At 43.6% G+C, this 19,728-nt stretch overlaps 1 protein-coding gene across 1 annotated transcript in view; it reads right to left on the bottom strand.

Annotated features, from left to right (window-relative positions):
- NT5DC1 (5'-nucleotidase domain containing 1) overlaps nucleotides 1-19,728 on the bottom strand; it is a 327,326-nt gene that overhangs the window by 66,025 nt on the left and 241,573 nt on the right. Inside the window, exon 12 of the mRNA XM_084623673.1 lies at nucleotides 17,083-17,178. Coding sequence (XP_084479799.1) covers nucleotides 17,083-17,178 — 96 coding nt within the window. The remainder of the gene's footprint in view (nucleotides 1-17,082; nucleotides 17,179-19,728) is intronic.

The raw sequence follows: 19,728 nt of genomic DNA, 5'->3' as shown, positions 1-19,728 counted from the left end.
TTGTGTAAATTGAGCCACTTCTCGGCTTTATGTTTCCCTCTTTTTCTTCCTGCTTGTTCTCTCAGATGGTTTAAGCTAAGGCCCGCAGATAGGTAGTAAGTCAGATGTAAAGATAAACTGCAGCAGATTTCGGCGTGAAGGAGGAAACTGCAACATCAGCAAGCTCAGTCACTGGAAAGTGAAAAAGCTGCTGAGTGAGGGCAGGGTGCCGTGGAGGCCCTCTTGTCCATACGTGGAGCAATGGTAAAGTGGGCACAGTAGCGCATCATGCTCTCAGCACAGCCGTTTGACACAAACCCCTGAAAAGGCTTCAAGCTACAGGAAGAGTGCGGGTGAATCAGCTAATCTGCATCCTGCCAGTTTCTCAAAGTTCTGTCAAGGCATGGTTAAGCCCAGGGGCGGCAGGTTTGTATAATTTTTGGTGGTGCCCAGAACGGGTCCAAGTCCCCCCCCGCGACCTGCCTAAGGCTCTGGGAGGGAGTTTGGGTGCAGGACGGGGTTTGCAGTGCAGGGTCTGGGAGGAAGTTTGGGTGCAGGAGGGGTGTGGACTCTGGGCTGGAGTTTGGGTGCAGGGCATGGGGTTGGGGTGCAGGAGGGGGTGTGAAGTGCAGGCTCTGGGAGGGAGTTGGGGTGCAGGAGGGGTACAGGCTCTGGAAGGGAGCTTGGATGCTGGGTGCAGGCTCTGGGCTGGGACAGATGGTTGAGGTGCAGGAGGGGGTATGGGAGGGGGCTTGGGTGCTGGGTGTGGGCTCTGGGAGGTGGTTTGGGTACTGGGTGCAAGCTCAGGGCTGGGACAGAGGGTTGGGGTGCAGGAAGGGGTGCAGGGCATCGGACTGGACCAGGGATGAGGAGTTTGGGGTTCAGCAGACAGGCTTCCCCGGAGCTGGGGCAGAGGGCCAGAGAGGAGGACTCCCCCCAGCCCTCTCACCTAAGTCCCCCAGGCTGCTGCTCAGGACATCCAGCCAGGATAAGCCCCCACATCCCCCTGGCCACAGAGTCAACTCAGAGATGCCTGCCAAGGAGGGGGGAGGTTGCCATGCAGCCACAGCTTGTCCTCGGTGCCACTCCCTTGTAGCCAGCAGCAGCCAGGTAGGGAGCGCAGCACGGAGCTGCAGGGGACAGCCACCCACTGCCCAGAGAGGCAGGGAGGCTCGGGGGAGAGACCCGGCCCCGAGCCTTGGTGGAGCCGGGTCCTATGGGCCCTGAGTTTGCTGGAGCCCGGGCACCATGGGCCCATACAACTCGCCGCCTCTGGTCAAGCCATCTGAACACTTGCTAGTGACTTTTTCCTCCTGTGCTCAACACAGTCACTGTAAGTGGTCAGGTGCTGGTGCTGCTTTGATCCACAATGTGTGTCCTTCTCAAGAAAATATTGGTCATCAAGGTAATTTCTGTTCTTTTTGGTAATATAAAAGTGAGGACTTGTGGCACCTTAGAGACTAACCAATTTATCTGAGTATAAGTTTTTATGAGCTACAGCTCACTTCATCGGATGCATTCAGTGGAAAAAAATGATGAAGTGAGCTGTAGCTTATGAAAGCTTATACTCAGATAAATTGGTTAGTCTCTAAGGTGCCACAAGTCCTCCTTTTCTTTTTGCAAATACAGACTAACATGGCTGCCACTCTGAAACCTTTTATATTATCGTGGACCACGCCTACATTAGCCTTAATCTGCTCCTTGTTTCCCTGTATGACAGCTGTTGCAGCACTTAACTCTCTTGTGCCTGCTCTCCTGTTTCTTTCTCCCTCCTTCTCTTGGGATTGGTCTGTACTTGAAACCGTAAAGTGCACTGTTTCTGCTTACAAGCACTACTCTAGGGTTTCCCCCTAGCTCCACAGGGAGAACATTTCCTGCTACAGCACAGAACTGATCTGTGTATGGCTTCCCACACTAGCACAACTTGATCATACCTTATTTTTTAAACTATGCCCTCAACTTTCTCTCCCCCCACCCAAACTATGATGTCTTTCACTGGGTACACTATCTTCCACCGGGAAGTGGAAACCGCACTCACACTCAGGCAAACTTTACAAGCTAACATTGATCAGTGCTCCCATTTAGCCATCACTTTCTCTTGCCCAAGATGTTTACAAAGTGAAAGCCTCACTGCAACATCTTGAAAATTCAGATGTTCACATACCCTCCTTTTCACAGAACATGACAGTGGAATCCACCTACCTTCTGGATGTATTTGACATGATGGACGTTGACTGTTCAGCTACAGAACTGCTGATGCTTTATGCAAATATCTGAAAGATGCCCACTTAGGAAATAATACATGCTCTATATTTTCTGTATTTCTATTTATTTATATTATAGGGAATATGTGAATGAAAAGAGGCTGTGTTCTGGCAAATGCGTTTGGTCTTGCTGTTTACTCTCTATCTGAAGTCATAATCTTCTCATAGTGATATCATGACTATTTAGTATTGATAAGGTGGTAGGTGTGATGCTGTCTGATGGAATATGACCATTTATATAGTTGATATTACCACTATTATGCAATTGCAACAAATCTTATGCAAAGCGTATCATGTAAGGAGTCAATGGTAAAGTTACAGTATATCAAATATGATTAACCTGGTTAAATCCGTGGATAGTCTCTGTATCTCAAGTACTGGATATTGGCCTGGGACTTGTATCTTAGACATGTGTTCTCTGTTCTCTGAAAGCGGCACGGCTGGACGGCCACCCAGAAGATATTCAAGTGCCGCCCAGTTGATTAGCAGAGGGTGCACATCCGGCAGCGTGTGTTCATGTGCCCCTTGTGTTAGTTGTATGAGGTGAATTGAAAAATACTATTTCTTTTGTTTATCATTTTTACAGTGCATATATTTGTAATAAAAAATAATAATATAAAGTGAGCAGTGTGCACTTTGTATTCTGTGTTGTAATGGAAAGCAATATTGAAAATGTAGAAAAATATTCAAAAATATTTAATAAATTTCAATTGGTAGTCTATTGGTATAAGTGCGATTAATCGCGATTAATTTTTTTAATCACAATTATTTTTTTTAGTTAATAGTTTGAGTTAACTGCAATTAATCGACAGCCTGAATAATTTTATTTCTCTTACACTTAAATTTAATTCTTTGAGTAGTGAGTTCTAAAATGCCTAACCTGTCCTGGCTGGAGTAATTAGCCCTATGGTAACTTTTAAAAAATATACATTATATCTAGGTTTTTGGTTTCTACTAGTGGTGCACAGCCACACATACTGTGTGCACATAACAAAATTTATTCTTCACATAGATGAAAAAAATTAAAGGGAACATTTCATGTGTTGTATTCCTGGGTGACACCCACCAGATAGATTTACATCAAGGACAGACAACTATGTGTTGATGGCCAATTAAGGACACCACTCTAACTATGGGCCATAGAAGAAACTCATCCAAGCCAATAAGCCTTCCGGTGGACGCCTCAGCAAGAATATGGGCAATAGTTGCCCCTATGACTCATCAAACCATGTAAGGACCTGTGATATGTTCATGTGACCCTGGAGTCCATCTTGGGCCAGTAACTTTCCACAAACAGAGGTTGTGAATGTCATTTGAGACAGTAAAATTCCATGCACGTGGCAAACAATATAAAAGAACCCCCAAGATAGGTCCATTTTGTCTTTATTTCTCAGGACTGGATTTCTAACAAGGAAGCTTTGAACAAGGACTGATGATCCCCAATATGCTTGGGTAAGTTACACAGAGACTTTTGCAAGCAAGCAGTTTATTCCATCACTTCCATGATTCTGATCTACAAACACTGCAAAATCACTTGTATGTATATGATCTATTAACCATTTATAATGCTGCGTCTTTTCTTTTATCATTAAACCTTTAGTTTTTAGTTACTAAAGGATTGGCATCAATATGATTATTGGGTAAGATCTGAGTTATATATTGACCTGGCTAAGTGGCTGATCTCTTGGGATCGGAAGGACCCTATATCTGATTAAATTGGTTTTCAGCAACCATTTATCATATAGTCCAGTTTCTGGGTGGTGAGCCAAGGGCTGGAATGCCGAAGGAGACTGCATTTTTGACTTATTTTTAACCAGTGCGGTGAGACAGAAGTTCACTTTTGTTCCTGGCTTAGTATAATCTAATGAAAGAATAACCTATTTCTCAGCAGTTTGTTCGGAATTTGGCACTCTCACTGTGCCTCATTGAGGCGTGGTGACAGTAGGGTCCACAGTGTGCTAGGTACTTTCCATATACAGAGGAAGACCCTTCCCCAAAAGCATGTGGCCTGTAAAAGGCAGAACAAAAGCTTGGGGAAAAGAGGCAAAACACACCCTCAAAGTGAGCAGGATTATGATAGGCATACATTGTCTTAATTATTTAAACCAAAATATATAAAAGCCATCCCCCTGCCCACCAATGTTATCTGTTGTTGGCCCTCAATCCTCAGTCACTTTTAAATGGTTGCCCACTTGCTAAGCCATGCTTCCATTCCATTTTCCAGCAGTGAGCAGGGCACACACACAATGACACAGGAGGCTGCTCTGTAGATGGTGAAGGTATGATCTTTCCCAATGCTGCTGCAGTCTCTGGGTTCTCAGGTGACGGGGGCCACTGCCCTATGTGGTTGCCTATGGTATGAGTGATCTGGGCCACATCAGCCTGGTTAGCTCCCTCCATCACTGCTGTAGCTGATCTGGCTGCTGCCCTGGAATCTGGCTGCCGTATTCTCGGTGTGATCTGCCCAATATAACTTAAAGAGGGTTTATCATCTCCGTATTCTGTGATAAAATGCCTCTGCCCACATAGCAAAAATGCCAATGCAGTTTTGAACTAGTGTTAATCTGATTTTCTGTTTGCTCTCACCTATGATGGCTCATTTTGAATGCTGTGCATGGTTCTGCATACTGGCTCAGGTTACGCTACAGTAAAGCAATAGTGGGTGGAAACTCCAGCTCTCAATTATAATGTTAGGTTTCAGAGTAACAGCCGTGTTAGTCTGTATTCGCAAAAAGAAAAGGAGGACTTGTGGCACCTTAGAGACTAACCAATTTATTAGAGCATGAGCTTTCGTGAGCTACAGCTCACTTCATCGGATGCATATCGTGGAAACTGCAGCAGGCTTTATATATACACAGAGAATATGAAACAATACCTATTCCCACCCCACTGTCCTGCTGGTAATAGCTTATCTAAAGTGATTTCCAGCACAAATCCAGGTTTTCTCACCCTCCACCCCCCCACACAAATTCACTCTCCTGCTGGTGATAGCCAAATTATAATGTTGAGGCACAGCAAGAGAAGAGTTAGAGTATACGTCAGGGCTGGTGCAGAGACTGGTACATGAACCACTCATTGTATTCATAATAGCTGATGAAAGGAAGCTTTTCTTAGACTTTTAAAAACACCTCTGAAAATTTTACTATAATTTTGTTAGGCATGAAGGGTGGAATTTTCTGAATTGCACTAGTGATTTAGGAGAACATGTCCTATTGGAAGTCCATTCCTAAATCACATAGATGCTTTTGAAAATCTCATTCATAGAAGCTTTGGCATAGGCACCTAATTTTTTTCCTCTCTGGCGAGGATAAACTATTTCATGATTGGTTACTTTGTACTTTAACTTATTAGGAGAAAAAGTCAATGTCACTGTTCTGTATAGAGATGAATATCAGTGCTAACCTCCAAAATAAGTAACTTTCTGACTGCCTGATAGAATCTGGTCTGGTCAGATCAGCTGAGAATTGTATACAACATTTATAATTTGTATCTCCATTTGTGCCATTGCCATTTTGTGTGTTCCACCCTCTAATTTGGACAAGTGGACCAAAACCATAGCATCGTTTTGAAGTGGCTTTTATCCCCACAACAAGTATTTTAAACTGTGTCACAACAGCATTAGAGAAAACCATGTATGAACTTTGCGAGGGTGAGCAGGAAGCAGGTGGGATCTCCCGGGTAGTTCTGTTTAAAATAGCTTTGTTATACTGCTGATACAGCTTCAGATGTTAGCCTCTATGTGAACAATAACATCTGGTCAACTCTGAAATCTTTGTGGCTTGCGGTTCTTGTCAAAGAGATGCCATGGGTACCCACCATATCCTCAACAGATTTCCCTCAGACCTCTGCCATAAACTCAAGCAAATGATCAGGCATGCTGGCAGTATTGCTTGCTTTAATACCTGGAGCTATGCATGGAGGATTCCTCAGCCTGTGCTATAAAGAAGCAATTAAACTGTACAATGGCAAGTTTTATAATCATAGAATCATAGAATCATAGAACATCAGGGCTGGAAGGGACCCCAGAAGGTCATCTAGTCCAACCCCCCGCTCAAAGCAGGACCAATTCCCAGTTAAATCATCCCAGCCAGGGCTTTGTCAAGCCTGACCTTAAAAACCTCTAAGGAAGGAGATTCTACCACCTCCCTAGGTAACGCATTCCAGTGTTTCACCACCCTCCTAGTGAAAAAGTTTTTCCTAATATCCAATCTAAACCGCCCCCACTGCAACTTGAGACCATTACTCCTCGTTCTGTCATCTGCTACCATTGAGAACAGTCTAGAGCCATCCTCTTTGGAACCCCCTTTCAGGTAGTTGAAAGCAGCTATCAAATCCCCCCTCATTCTTCTCTTCTGCAGGCTAAACAATCCCAGCTCCCTCAGCCTCTCCTCATAACTCATGTGTTCCAGTCCCCTAATCATTTTTGTTGCCCTTCGCTGGACTCTCTCCAATTTATCCACATCCTTCTTGAAGTGTGGGGCCCAAAACTGGACACAGTACTCCAGATGAGGCCTCACCAATGTCGAATAGAGGGGAACGATCACGTCCCTCGATCTGCTCGCTATGCCCCTACTTATACATCCCAAAATGCCATTGGCCTTCTTGGCAACAAGGGCACACTGCTGACTCATATCCAGCTTCTCGTCCACTGTCACCCCTAGGTCCTTTTCCACAGAACTGCTGCCTAGCCATTCGGTCCCTAGTCTGTAGCTGTGCATTGGGTTCTTCCGTCCTAAGTGCAGGACCCTGCACTTATCCTTATTGAACCTCATCAGATTCCTTTTGGCCCAATCTTCCAATTGGTCTAGGTCCTTCTGTATCCTATCCCTCCCCTCCAGCGTATCTACCACTCCTCCCAGTTTAGTATCATCCGCAAATTTGCTGAGAGTGCAATCCACACCATCCTCCAGATCATTTATGAAGATATTGAATAAAACCGGCCCCAGGACCGACCCTTGGGGCACTCCACTTGATACCGGCTGCCAACTAGACATGGAGCCATTGATCACTACCCGTTGAGCCCGACAATTTAGCCAGCTTTCTACCCACCTTATAGTGCATTCATCCAGCCCATACTTCCTTAACTTGCTGACAAGAATACTATGGGAGACCGTGTCAAAAGCTTTGCTAAAGTCAAGAAACAATACATCCACTGCTTTCCCTTCATCCACAGAACCAGTAATCTCATCATAAAAGGCGATTAGATTAGTCAGGCATGACCTTCCCTTGGTGAATCCATGCTGGCTGTTCCTGATCACTTTCCTCTCATGCAAGTGCTTCAGGATTGATTCTTTGAGGACCTGCTCCATGATTTTTCCAGGGACTGAAGTGAGGCTGACTGGCCTGTAGTTCCCAGGATCTTCCTTCTTCCCTTTTTTAAAGATTGGCACTACATTAGCCTTTTTCCAGTCATCCGGGACTTCCCCGGTTCGCCACGAGTTTTCAAAGATAATGGCCAGTGGCTCTGCAATCACAGCCGCCAATTCCTTCAGCACTCTCGGATGCAACTCGTCCGGCCCCATGGACTTGTGCACGTCCAGCTTTTCTAAATAGTCCCTAACCGCCTCTATCTCCACAGAGGGCTGGCCATCTCTTCCGCATTTTGTGATGCCCAGCGCAGCAGTCTAATGGCAATACCAGAGTCTGTCTAACTTCCTGGATTTCAACTTATTTTTCATGATCCTGTTTTTAATCACTATTCCTATTTATTTAGACTGTTTATGCTAAATGAAAATAAAAGCAATATTTGCTTCCTGCATTAGAGGGACATAAAATACAAACCTCTGTGTTTACATGGATTTTTCCTGTGGTTCACTGAAGTCTCAGATCTGCCTTCAGATGTTCCACTTACTCAGAAAAGCAGTTTATTACAGGCATCTGGGTGGCTCCAGGGATTGGTAACAGAATGTAGAGCCTCTGACCCTTACGTGTGCAGGTCAGATCCAGCTCAGGTTGGCAGAGAGTGGTCCTCCTGAAGTTCTCATGGACAGGTATGCAAACACACCAAAATAACTGGCAGTCTACACAGAGAGAGGGTAAGGACTGGATGGGCCTTAATACCACGTAGTGTACTTCCCTTCCTAGAAGTTATCCCCCTAGGTTAGATGTGAGGCACATTGGCACGGTGCACAGAGAAGCCCGCACAGCTGCAGCTTGTCTGTAGCTGTTCTGCAGGAAAGAGAAGGCCTCAATGTCCGTGACTATCACTCTCACATCCTTCCGGCACCCCTAAACATTTTTCACAATTTGCCTGGGTTGCTTACCTGTGGGTGACAGTTCAAGATAACAAATTTGCAGATTCATTCCAACTTCCACCTTGAGTTTTTTCTCCAATCTCTTTTCTGAGCGCTGAAAAGGGGGTGGAGAAAGGTAGGGGCCAGCTAGCTGTAGACATCCTGATCTATTCTCCTTTCAGTTCTTAATGCCAATGGAGTTAAAATGAAATACAAGCTTCCCCCAAATATGTGTATAATAAGTAGATTATCCTGGTTGAAAAAATAAGGCATTTAATCTGCCAAGTGAGCAAAGCTATTTTAATATTAACACCATACTGTTCCTTCTGTAGGACTGAGTAGTAGCTGGCTGCCTTGAGCCACTGCTTTTACAAACTTCGCCAACATATGCAATTTCCAAAGCACTGCACTTTGGAGTACTTCTGTAAATAAGTATTCCTTGCCTAGGGAAACAGCATCTTCATGTCAAATCAATAGCTGCTCTGTTGTATTTTGTAGTCTATTTCCTTTTCTGTACCAGAGGTTAACTCCTTCTTTTTAAAAAGTGATATGAATGAAACTCATTAAATACAAGATACTGCAGAACATATAAACTATGCACAGAAGAAGTATATTTACACTTACTGCATTCCTCTCCTATGTGGTGACAGTTCAATATTGATGTTCAGGGTGGGAAACAGTTCGGCTCTGATTGCTGGCATCTCTTTACTAACTTTGTTCTTTTAATCTCATGTGTTTTGACACATTATTTAATCTGAAACCTATGAAATGTAAAGCAACACTATTTAATTTACACATTATTGTTTGCAAAGATACTGCACATTATGGTTAAGTGCTTTTTGAATAAGGGTGTGGTGATGAAGGTAAAGTCCTCTCTCCCTGTTGGTGGTACAAGGGGTACAAATTGGCTAACAGTTTTATAAAACCCAGGACATGTAACTGCATTCCCAGGGTGGAGAGAAACTTCACGAAAAGACCAGCCATGGAAGCTCCTTTTCTCCTTATTATTTTTTTATAGCTCAGCGGGAAGTTATCATCCCCTGTGCTAGTTTCAGGGTCCCTGAGATTAGAACTCCTAGAAAGAAGAGCCGGGGTTTCTTTATCATAGAATCATAGAATATCAGGGTTGGAAGGGACCCCAGAAGGTCATCTAGTCCAACCCCCTGCTCAAAGCAGGACCAATTCCCAGTTAAATCATCCCAGCCAGGGCTTTGTCAAGCCTGACCTTAAAAACCTCTAAGGAAGGAGATTCTACCACCTCCCTAGGTAACGCATTCCAGTGTTTCACCACCCTCTTAGTGAAAAAGTTTTTCCTAATATCCAATCTAAACCTCCCCCACTGCAACTTGAGACCATTACTCCTCGTTCTGTCATCTGCTACCATTGAGAACAGTCTAGAGCCATCCTCTTTGGAACCCCCTTTCAGGTAGTTGAAAGCAGCTATCAAATCCCCCCTCATTCTTCTCTTCTGCAGGCTAAACAATCCCAGCTCCCTCAGCCTCTCCTCATAACTCATGTGTTCCAGTCCCCTAATCATTTTTGTTGCCCTTCGCTGGACTCTCTCCAATTTATCCACATCCTTCTTGAAGTGTGAGGCCCAAAACTGGACACAGTACTCCAGATGAGGCCTCACCAATGTCGAATAGAGGGGAACGATCATGTCCCTCGATCTGCTCGCTATGCCCCTACTTATACATGCCAAAATGCCATTGGCCTTCTTGGCAACAAGGGCACACTGCTGACACATATCCAGCTTCTCGTCCACTGTCACCCCTAGGTCCTTTTCCGCAGAACTGCTGCCTAGCCATTCGGTCCCTAGTCTGTAGCTGTGCATTGGGTTCTTCCGTCCCAAGTGCAGGACCCTGCACTTATCCTTATTGAACCTCATCAGATTTCTTTTGGCCCAATCCTCCAATTTGTCTAGGTCTTTCTGTATCCTATCCCTCCCCTCCAGCGTATCTACCACTCCTCCCAGTTTAGTATCATCCGCAAATTTGCTGAGAGTGCAATCCACACCATCCTCCAGATCATTTATGAAGATATTGAACAAAACTGTCCCCAGGACCGACCCCTGGGGTACTCCACTTGATACTGGCTGCCAACTAGATATGGAGCCATTGATCACTACCCGTTGAGCCCGACAATCTAGCCAGCTTTCTACCCACCTTGTAGTGCATTCATCCAGCCCATACTTCCTTAACTTGCTGACAAGAATACTGTGGGAGACCGTGTCAAAAGCTTTGCTAAAGTCAAGAAACAATACATCCACTGCTTTCCCTTCATCCACAGAACCAGTAATCTCATCATAAAAGGCGATTAGATTAGTCAGGCATGACCTTCCCTTGGTGAATCCATGCTGGCTGTTCCTGATCACTTTCCTCTCATGCAAGTGCTTCAGGATTGATTCTTTGAGGACCTGCTCCATGATTTTTCCAGGGACTGAAGTGAGGCTGACTGGCCTGTAGTTCCCAGGATCCTCCTTCTTCCCTTTTTTAAAGATTGGCACTACATTAGCCTTTTTCCAGTCATCCGGGACTTCCCCGGTTCGCCACGAGTTTTCAAAGATAATGGCCAATGGCTCTGCAATCACAGCCGCCAATTCCTTCAGCACTCTCGGATGCAACTCGTCCGGCCCCATGGACTTGTGCACGTCCAGCTTTTCTAAATAGTCCCTAACCACCTCTATCTCCACAGAGGGCTGGCCATCTCTTCCCCATTTTGTGATGCCCAGCGCAGCAGTCTGGGAGCTGACCTTGTTAGTGAAAACAGAGGCAAAAAAAGCATTGAGTACATTAGCTTTTTCCACATCCTCTGTCACTAGGTTGCCTCCCTCATTCAGTAAGGGGCCCACACTTTCCTTGGCTTTCTTCTTGTTGCCAACATACCTGAAGAAACTCTTCTTGTTACTCTTAACATCTCTGGCTAGCTGCAGCTCCAGGTGCGATTTGGCCCTCCTGATAACATTCCTACATGCCCGAGCAATATTTTTATACTCTTCCCTGGTCATATGTCCAACCTTCCACTTCTTGTAAGCTTCTTTTTTATGTTTAAGGTCCGCTAGGATTTCACCATTAAGCCAAGCTGGTCGCCTGCCATATTTACTATTTTTTCGACTCATCGGGATGGTTTGTCCCTGTAACCTCAACAGGGATTCCTTGAAATACAGCCAGCTCTCCTGGACTCCTTTCCCCTTCAAGTTAGTCCCCCAGGGGATCCTGGCCATCCGTTCCCTGAGGGAGTCGAAGTCTGCTTTCCTGAAGTCCAGGGTCCGTATCCTGCTGCTTACCTTTCTTCCCTGTGTCAGGATCCTGAACTCAACCAACTCATGGTCACTGCCTCCCAGATTCCCATCCCCTTTTGCTTCCCCCACTAATTCTACCCGGTTTGTGAGCAGCAGGTCAAGAAAAGCGCCCCCCCTAGTTGGCTCCTCTAGCACTTGCGCCAGGAAATTGTCCCCTACGCTTTCCAAAAACTTCCTGGATTGTCTATGCACCGCTGTATTGCTCTCCCAGCAGATATCAGGAAAATTGAAGTCACCCATGAGAATCAGGGCATGCGATCTAGTAGCTTCCGCGAGCTGCCGGAAGAAAGCCTCATCTACCTCATCCCCCTGGTCCGGTGGTCTATAGCAGACTCCCACCACTACATCACTCTTGTTGCACACACTTCTAAACTTAATCCAGAGACACTCAGGTTTTTCTGCAGTTTCGTACCGGAGCTCTGAGCAGTCATACTGCTCCCTTACATACAGTGCTACTCCCCCACCTTTTCTGCCCTGCCTGTCCTTCCTGAACAGTTTATAACCATCCATGACAGTACTCCAGTCATGTGAGTTATCCCACCAAGTCTCTGTTATTCCGATCACGTCATAGTTCCTTGACATCACCAGGACCTCCAGTTCTCCCTGCTTGTTTCCAAGGCTTTGTGCATTTGTATATAAGCACTTGAGATAACCTGTTGATCGCCCCTCATTCCCAGTATGAGGCAGGAGCCCTCCCCTCACAGACATTCCTGCCTGTGCTTCCTCCCGGTATCCCGCTTTCCCACTTACCTCAGGGCTTTGGTCTCCTTCCCCCGGTGAACCTAGTTTAAAGCCCTCCTCACTAGGTTAGCCAGCCTGCTGGCAAAGATGCTCTTCCCTCTCTTCGTAAGATGGAGCCCGTCTCTGCCCAGCACTCCTCCTTCATGGAACACCATCCCGTGGTCAAAGAAACCAAAGCCTTCTCTCCGACACCACCTGCGTAGCCATTCGTTGACTTCCACGATTCGACGCTCCCTACCTAGGCCTTTTCCTTCCACGGACATTGCTTATGACATTGCTTATAGAAGAAGTGCTGTTTCCCGACGGAAAAGGCAGGCTAATCACTTTGAATTACTGCCATCTCATTAACTGGTGACCTAGTCTTAGCCAATGATTACATGGTGGGTAAAGTGGCTGTAGGCTGGGCTGATTCAGCCTGTGCCAGGACCAGAGACTAGAAGTCAGAACAGAGTTCCTTTAAATTTTATTACAAATAAGGAGCAACGTTATGTGGTCAAGGTGAAAAGATTAACATTTCTCTCGTCCATTTCTCCCTGAATGCAATGGAGAGGTAGTACTATCAGCCTGATTAAGACTCACCTCCTGGTTCCCCAGTTTTTGAGCTATTAGCTAGAAATACATCTTTGGACTATGCAACATGTTCATCAATGGATAGAAACCCAACACCACTGGGACATGGACAGACCCTGATCATATGCTATAGTCCCATCACATCATAGCCCATAGCCCAATTCCCAAGTATAAGAGATGGGCTAGGCAGAGGTGATGGGTCAATTTCAGCTTTGACTTGCATTGCTAAATTCTAGATTTATACGCTTGCAATTGAGCATTTGGGCCACAGGCTCTGCCCCTGGAAATTCCCCTAGGAGTTGGTCTGGATGCTGCTTCCTTAGGGCATGCTTCCCCACTCAAGTTGCAGAGCAAACTCTATAGCTGGGGAACTCAGGAGCTCTCAACAACCAAAGAATCTGTTGTGCCCAGGAATGGACGTGGGGGAAAAGCAAACGAGGAGCAAGCCAGCTAAAATGTTTATCTGAATACATTTTAGTGACTAGGGATTTGAAAGGTTTTCTCCGATAAAACTTTAGTTTCCAGAAACAAGTCTTAATTCAATAAGCAATAATGAGTGGGTTCCATTTATGAAGTTAAAACTGACTTCTCCTAGGTATTATTTTGCACTGGTGGCCACTGGGCTTTGGTCACTGACTCATCCAGATATTCATTTTGAGCATGACAATTTGTGCCATGTTAGGGTTGTAGCATTTAAATTGACTTGCACTTTTTTTTAACAATTTCATCTTTCTTTTGTTGTTGCTAGGTTATCAAGTACCGTGAATTCTGAGAAAATTGTTCAGAAATAAATTGTCTTTATTTTAAAATTCAAACGGACATGGTTTATACCAAAACAAAGGTTGACAGAGGTTTTATTTAGCAAAGCTGTTACTTTCAAGTTTATACAACCAGATACTTTAATTAATTTTAATTAGCTATTAAAACATATCACCCTGGGGTCCACGTGCAGATACTGAGGACAGTAATGTGGACACTGCATTTAAGAACATTCTGCAGTATTCTTTCAAACTGGATTCCACAGAAATTAGACAAGTTATAGGTTAACAAAAAACCCTGTAATAGAAGAGAAATTCTCCGAAGTGCATCACTGGGTCCAATGACTCTCTTCTCCCCATCTCACATATCACTCCCTCAAGAATTCTCTATTCTCCAGAGCTTCCCTTGTCCTTCCCAAGGTTCATCTGCTCAGAGTATTTCCTTCCCATTCCCAGACCATTAGCCTTGAAGGCAGTATGGTGCTCTCTCTTTTCTCCATGTAACCACAGCTGAAGCCATACTCAGCAGCAACTCTCTGTTGTTTCACCACTGCTTCTGCTATTGTGTACATCTGCTCATCTCCAGCAGGAGGCAAGGGTGAATGGGTGTTGACAGTCTTCATCATTAGCCACCACTACCTCTCTTTCTAAACAAGTCCACATTTGCATAGAAGTGTGTGTTTCTTAGGGTAAAGTCTAGACTTAGGTTGTTTGGAATGTGGCACATACTATTTTCTAGATGAGGAGATACTACTTATCCGTTGAGACACTGAGACCCAATGATTGTTTTAAGGATTATAACTCTATACACTTAAAACCCAAGAGAGGGAACCATGCAACAAAATTCAAATCGGAACATAGAAAGCTTGAAGGTGCTAGCATATTGGTTTGGCCCATAAAATTAGAAATCATTTGCAAAATCAGTATCTGGATCCAGATTTGGATTTCAAACAATCACATAGTTCTGAATCTGAGATTTTATCTTGAGTCCATCTCTACTTAATACAGACATTTTGTAGACTTGGGGCCAGATTCTCAACGCAAAGGAACTATGCCAGTTTACAGCATCTGAAAATCTGACCCCTTGGAGCGGGAGAGGGAGAGTGGGGGAAGAAGACTGAACATCATTGTTCTTCCCTTTACTGGGATTATTAGGTGCTAAAGAGAAACGAGTAAAATCCCAGCCTTGCTAGCAAAATCCCAGCCTTGCTAGCTTTTTAGCTTATAGGTTACAGGGAGCAGCAGGGCACTTTTAGAGACCAGAACTCTCTTATCCCACTTTTAGTTATAACCGATATTTCCTGTAAGGGATACTTTCTTGTTTTCTGTATTTTTTAAACTTTTTTTGTTTCTTTTCTTTATAGGTATGACTTGCGGTAACCCACCAGTGCTAAGCACACAGCCAACTGAAAAGGCGCAGGTATCTTGTGGGTACACTGGAGTCGATAAATTTAAAACAAATGTCTCTATGTTATAGAAACAAGATAGTTCAGGCTGATTTTTGTGTAACAAAGATTTAGTGCTTCTTTTTGTGTTCTGACTTCTGCATATGAACTGTCCTACCCTGTGGGAATGCGATCATGCAGTGAACTGGAGTCAAGCTACTAATTTATTTCATGTAGACCGTCAGGCAGACATAAGATAACAACGACAGTTGTTTGTTTCAAACCGGAAGTCTAGAAGTGAAAGATTATTGCTAATTGAAATAGCCATCCAGTCCTCTAAGGAAGTTTATCTGATATTCTGCTACTGCCTTGTGCCTGGGAGTTATAGATAGTCAGACATGTTGCTTTTGAAATAAATGGCCAAATTCTGGTCTATTAAACCAGGGTAAATTTGGAGTAACTTCACTCTTATCAACTAGTTACTCTGGACTGAGATGGATGGTCCAGTGGCTAGCCTAGCACCCGGCCTGCATTGAAAAGTTTTGCCAGCATGGTTATATCCATTAGGAGTGTGAAAAAAATTACACCCATGACCAACACAGTTATACTGGCAAAACCTCTAGTATAAATGCAGTTATACTAGCAAACAAATCCTATTGCTGGGGTGGCTTATTTCATTAGGGGAACTGGTATAATCTATACTGGTTGCTTTTGAGATAAATGGGAGTTAGGTGCCAATGTGCATTTGAAAATCTCACTAGGCACCTATCTGCATCTTTAGATGCCTAAATACCTTTAAAAATCTGGTCAAAAGGGTATGTCTACACTGCAATTAAAAACCCACTGCTGGCCCATGCAAGCTGACTCAGGCTCATACTAAGGGACTGTTTAATTGCTGTGTACATGTTCAGGATTGGGCTGGAGGCTGGGATCTGGGCCCTGTGCGGTGGGAGGGTCCCATAGCTTGGACCGCAGCCTGAGCCTGAATGTCTGCACTACAATTAAACAGGTCTTTAGCCTGAGCCCCGAGAGCTCAGTATCAGTACAAGGGTATCAGTTGGCACAGGGCAGCTGCAGGTGTCTAACTGCAGCATAGACATGCCCTAAGTGACTTAGGAGACTAATTCTCATTGAAAGTCAATGGAATTTAGGCTAAGTGCCTAAGTCACCTTTGAAAATAAAACTTAGGCTCTTAAATCATGTAGGCTTGCAACACTGAGCAGAGCAATACCTAAATACCTTAAAAATTTAGACCTTAGTCTTGCTGTGCCTCAGTTCCCCATCTGTAAATGGGGATAATAGCACTGCCTTCCCTCCCAGGGGTGTTGAGACAATAAATGTATTACAGATTGTATTATATCACTCAGGTACTGTGATAATGGGGGGACTTATGTAAAGATAAAATGTAACTTATACATAAGGTAACTGTAAATATAATCCTAAACAGCATTTGATACTGTGTGTTGTCCTATTTTTATGCCCTCCTTAATCAGCTCTCTCACACACTGCTGTAGCAGTGGAGGTTGCTGTGGCCTTAAATAGGGAATTTAGACAGTGTCCTTCAAAATGGTGTGAATTTAGCATGTAATTTGGGATGAATTAGTTTCAATGCACTTCTGAGAGGTAGCTTGGTAGGAAGATGTATAGATAAGTACTCAGTGCTCCTCTGTTCCAGTTGTACTATAGTAAAACACAAGTCTGCATGTGGGTCCATTTTTTAATTCATCACTTGATTTTATGGAGCATTGCATGGTATTTTCACCAATTAGCATCTGACAGCAGTTAGTTAAGGACTACAAGGGTATGTGAGGAAAAAGGGGGATATGATCTATTTTGTAGTCACTGGCTCACCATTTGATAGTAATACCCTCGGAGGTTTCGGATAGTAACCAGCAGTTTCCAAGCTATTTGAGGAAAATCGGGTAAATCTATAATCCAGTGGTAAATCTGAAAGAAAGAAACATACCACATTCTGATTAGTTACACAGCCCCTATCACATCCAAAAAAAGCCTGTGATGAATAGCAGTACATATCTTTTTCTTAAATCTTTGAGCTTGTGTGTTCATTGGTATTAGAACGAAATCAGACAGCATGACTACACACTTGTTTGACGTCTTCAGCCACCTTACACATTGGCATTAAGGAGTTTACTTAACTTAAGTTTGATACTGGTAGCTTTGTTCCTTGATCACTGCGGTAATATACAGTCACAAGAATGCTGAAAATTATTTTAAAACAGAACCAAACATTTGCAGCATCTACCATTTAGGAACAATTACAAATTCATGTTTGAAATCACCACTCCTTTGTCTTCTTTCAACAGTCTGAGCCTCAGAAAGTTACCATTCCAAACAAGCGAGAAGAAATTGTGAAGTCCATCAGTTTTTGTTTCACAGCTATTGTTGTAAGACTCTCAAAATGCACCCAAACTTAGATAGGGTTGCACAGAGGTTTTGGGGGCCCTGGGTAAAATCTTAAATTGAGGCCCTCACCCTTCTAAAAACTATTACCATTGAGACAAAAGAGTTTAAAAAGAGGGGAGGGCCCAGGCCTGTAGGGTTGCTACTTTCCCTGTGGGGATGGGGGAAAGCTGCCCTGCGGACAGCTGGGAGGCCACACCTGGTCCTGCCTCTCCTGGAGCTCTGGTCCCACTGTTAGTTGGAGTGGTATCCCTGATCCAGCTCCTACCTTTCATTATTTTGGGGGCCCTCTTGGGAGGGGGGGGGACGACTAAGGGCAAACTGCCCTTTTTGCTCTGCTCCCTCATCATTCTCCTCCTCCTCCCCAACAGCAGCCTTGACCTTAGATATTCTTTCAGTCTGATTTAATAAAACTTTCATTTTCTAACAGGGCTTCCTAGGAATCTGAATTTCTGACTGGGAAGGGGTTAATCATCATTCTTATTGTATGAAGAATGTTGAATAAATGAAAATCTCTCTCTAATCTGTAAAAGCTCTCTTTTGTGCATCCTTGCTATTTAACCCTACTGCTAGCTAAGTCCTTCTCAGCGGTGTTCATATTTAATTAGAAACAGAAAAATAAATAGGAAAAGGTACAATGTCCACTTCTATTAACAAGAAAATGGTGCTTTCCTACCATTCAAAATTAAAGAAACCAGAGCTAAATTTTAGCTCTTCAGTGTATTGGCTGGTAAGGAAAAGAGTTACCAGTTAAGCTTATCTCTGAACAGTTGAGTTACAAGACTGACAAGTCTTATTCTGGAGTGCGGTAGAGTGCCAATGTGCATTTGAAAATCCCACTAAGCACTTATCTGCATCTATAACCAGATACAGAGGCAGCATTCAGAGCTACAGCTTTAAGGTTATACTCAACCACAGGTAAAATTAACACATTAGTATTTTAATCCATTCTAGAAACTATTAATAAAATCATATGTATCAGGTTACATAGTGGAAACATAGTAGTACCGCACATTTTGAGAGCGCAAGACCAAATTCTGCCTTCACTGACAACCCATGTACTCTTAATAAGTACCTAGCAGAGAATACAAAAGAGTCAGTGAAGGCAGATATTGATCTAGTATGTGTAACAGATGTCTAGAAAAGTAAACTTTTTATAAATATTTTATTGAAGAATAGTTAACTTTACAGAGATCTTTATTGCACACATACCACAAAATTCAGGTTCAGAATTATATACTGGAGTTACAGTTAAACCATATAAATAGGAGAAAACAATTATAGAAAATAATAGAGAATTATAAAAGCAGTAGCAGAAGGAGAAAAAAAGGAGCATAGGTAAAGCAGAAAAGAAATATAGGTTTTAAGATGAGACTGAATTGTAATTAAACTGTATTACTAAGAACAGCTTTGTTGTTTTGATGGAACAGTCATGATGGCAAGATACTTCGGACAAGATTTCCTCCAGAAAGGGGAAAATAAAGTATTAAATACATTTTGTGCCTTTAATTATAAAGGAATGCTTTGTCAAGGATTAAATAATTAGGTCCAACTGTTGCCTTAATTTGCAATACATGCCATACGATCCCTCCACACTTCCTGACTGGGGCTGCTGACACTGACAACAATCCTGCTTTGGAAAGCAGAATTCTTACACATTTCAATATCTTGTTGCTCCTAGGACCAGAGCAGTCAGAGTGGAGGATATGTGTCATCCAAATCTGCAGAGGCAAACAAACCTGGTGTACTCTTGTTTAGGTTGGGCAGGGAGTTCCAAAGGGTGGATGGGTTTTTCTTTATGTTCCAGTCTTTATTTCATACAGGATGATAGAGTTGCTTTTATTTTTTCAGGCTCTGGTATCCTGGCCCAATTCCAACTCAGGTATTTAATTCTGTCTTTCTGTGTTCACCCTACAGATGGATATAATGGTGATTGCTTCCTGTCCCTAAACTGTTGCTCTGCCATATATTTACTTTTTGTATTTACAATGAATTTCATCAAAAATTGTTCCCTCTGTCACCCTGAATGTCTTTAACAATCAATCATCTAATCAACCAATCAATCATTGAGATACC

This window comes from Lepidochelys olivacea, assembly GCF_965140295.1.
Source record: "Lepidochelys olivacea isolate rLepOli2 genome assembly, chromosome: 3".
Lineage (NCBI taxonomy): Eukaryota > Metazoa > Chordata > Testudines > Cheloniidae > Lepidochelys > Lepidochelys olivacea.
This window is presented reverse-complemented; position numbering and strand designations above follow the sequence as displayed.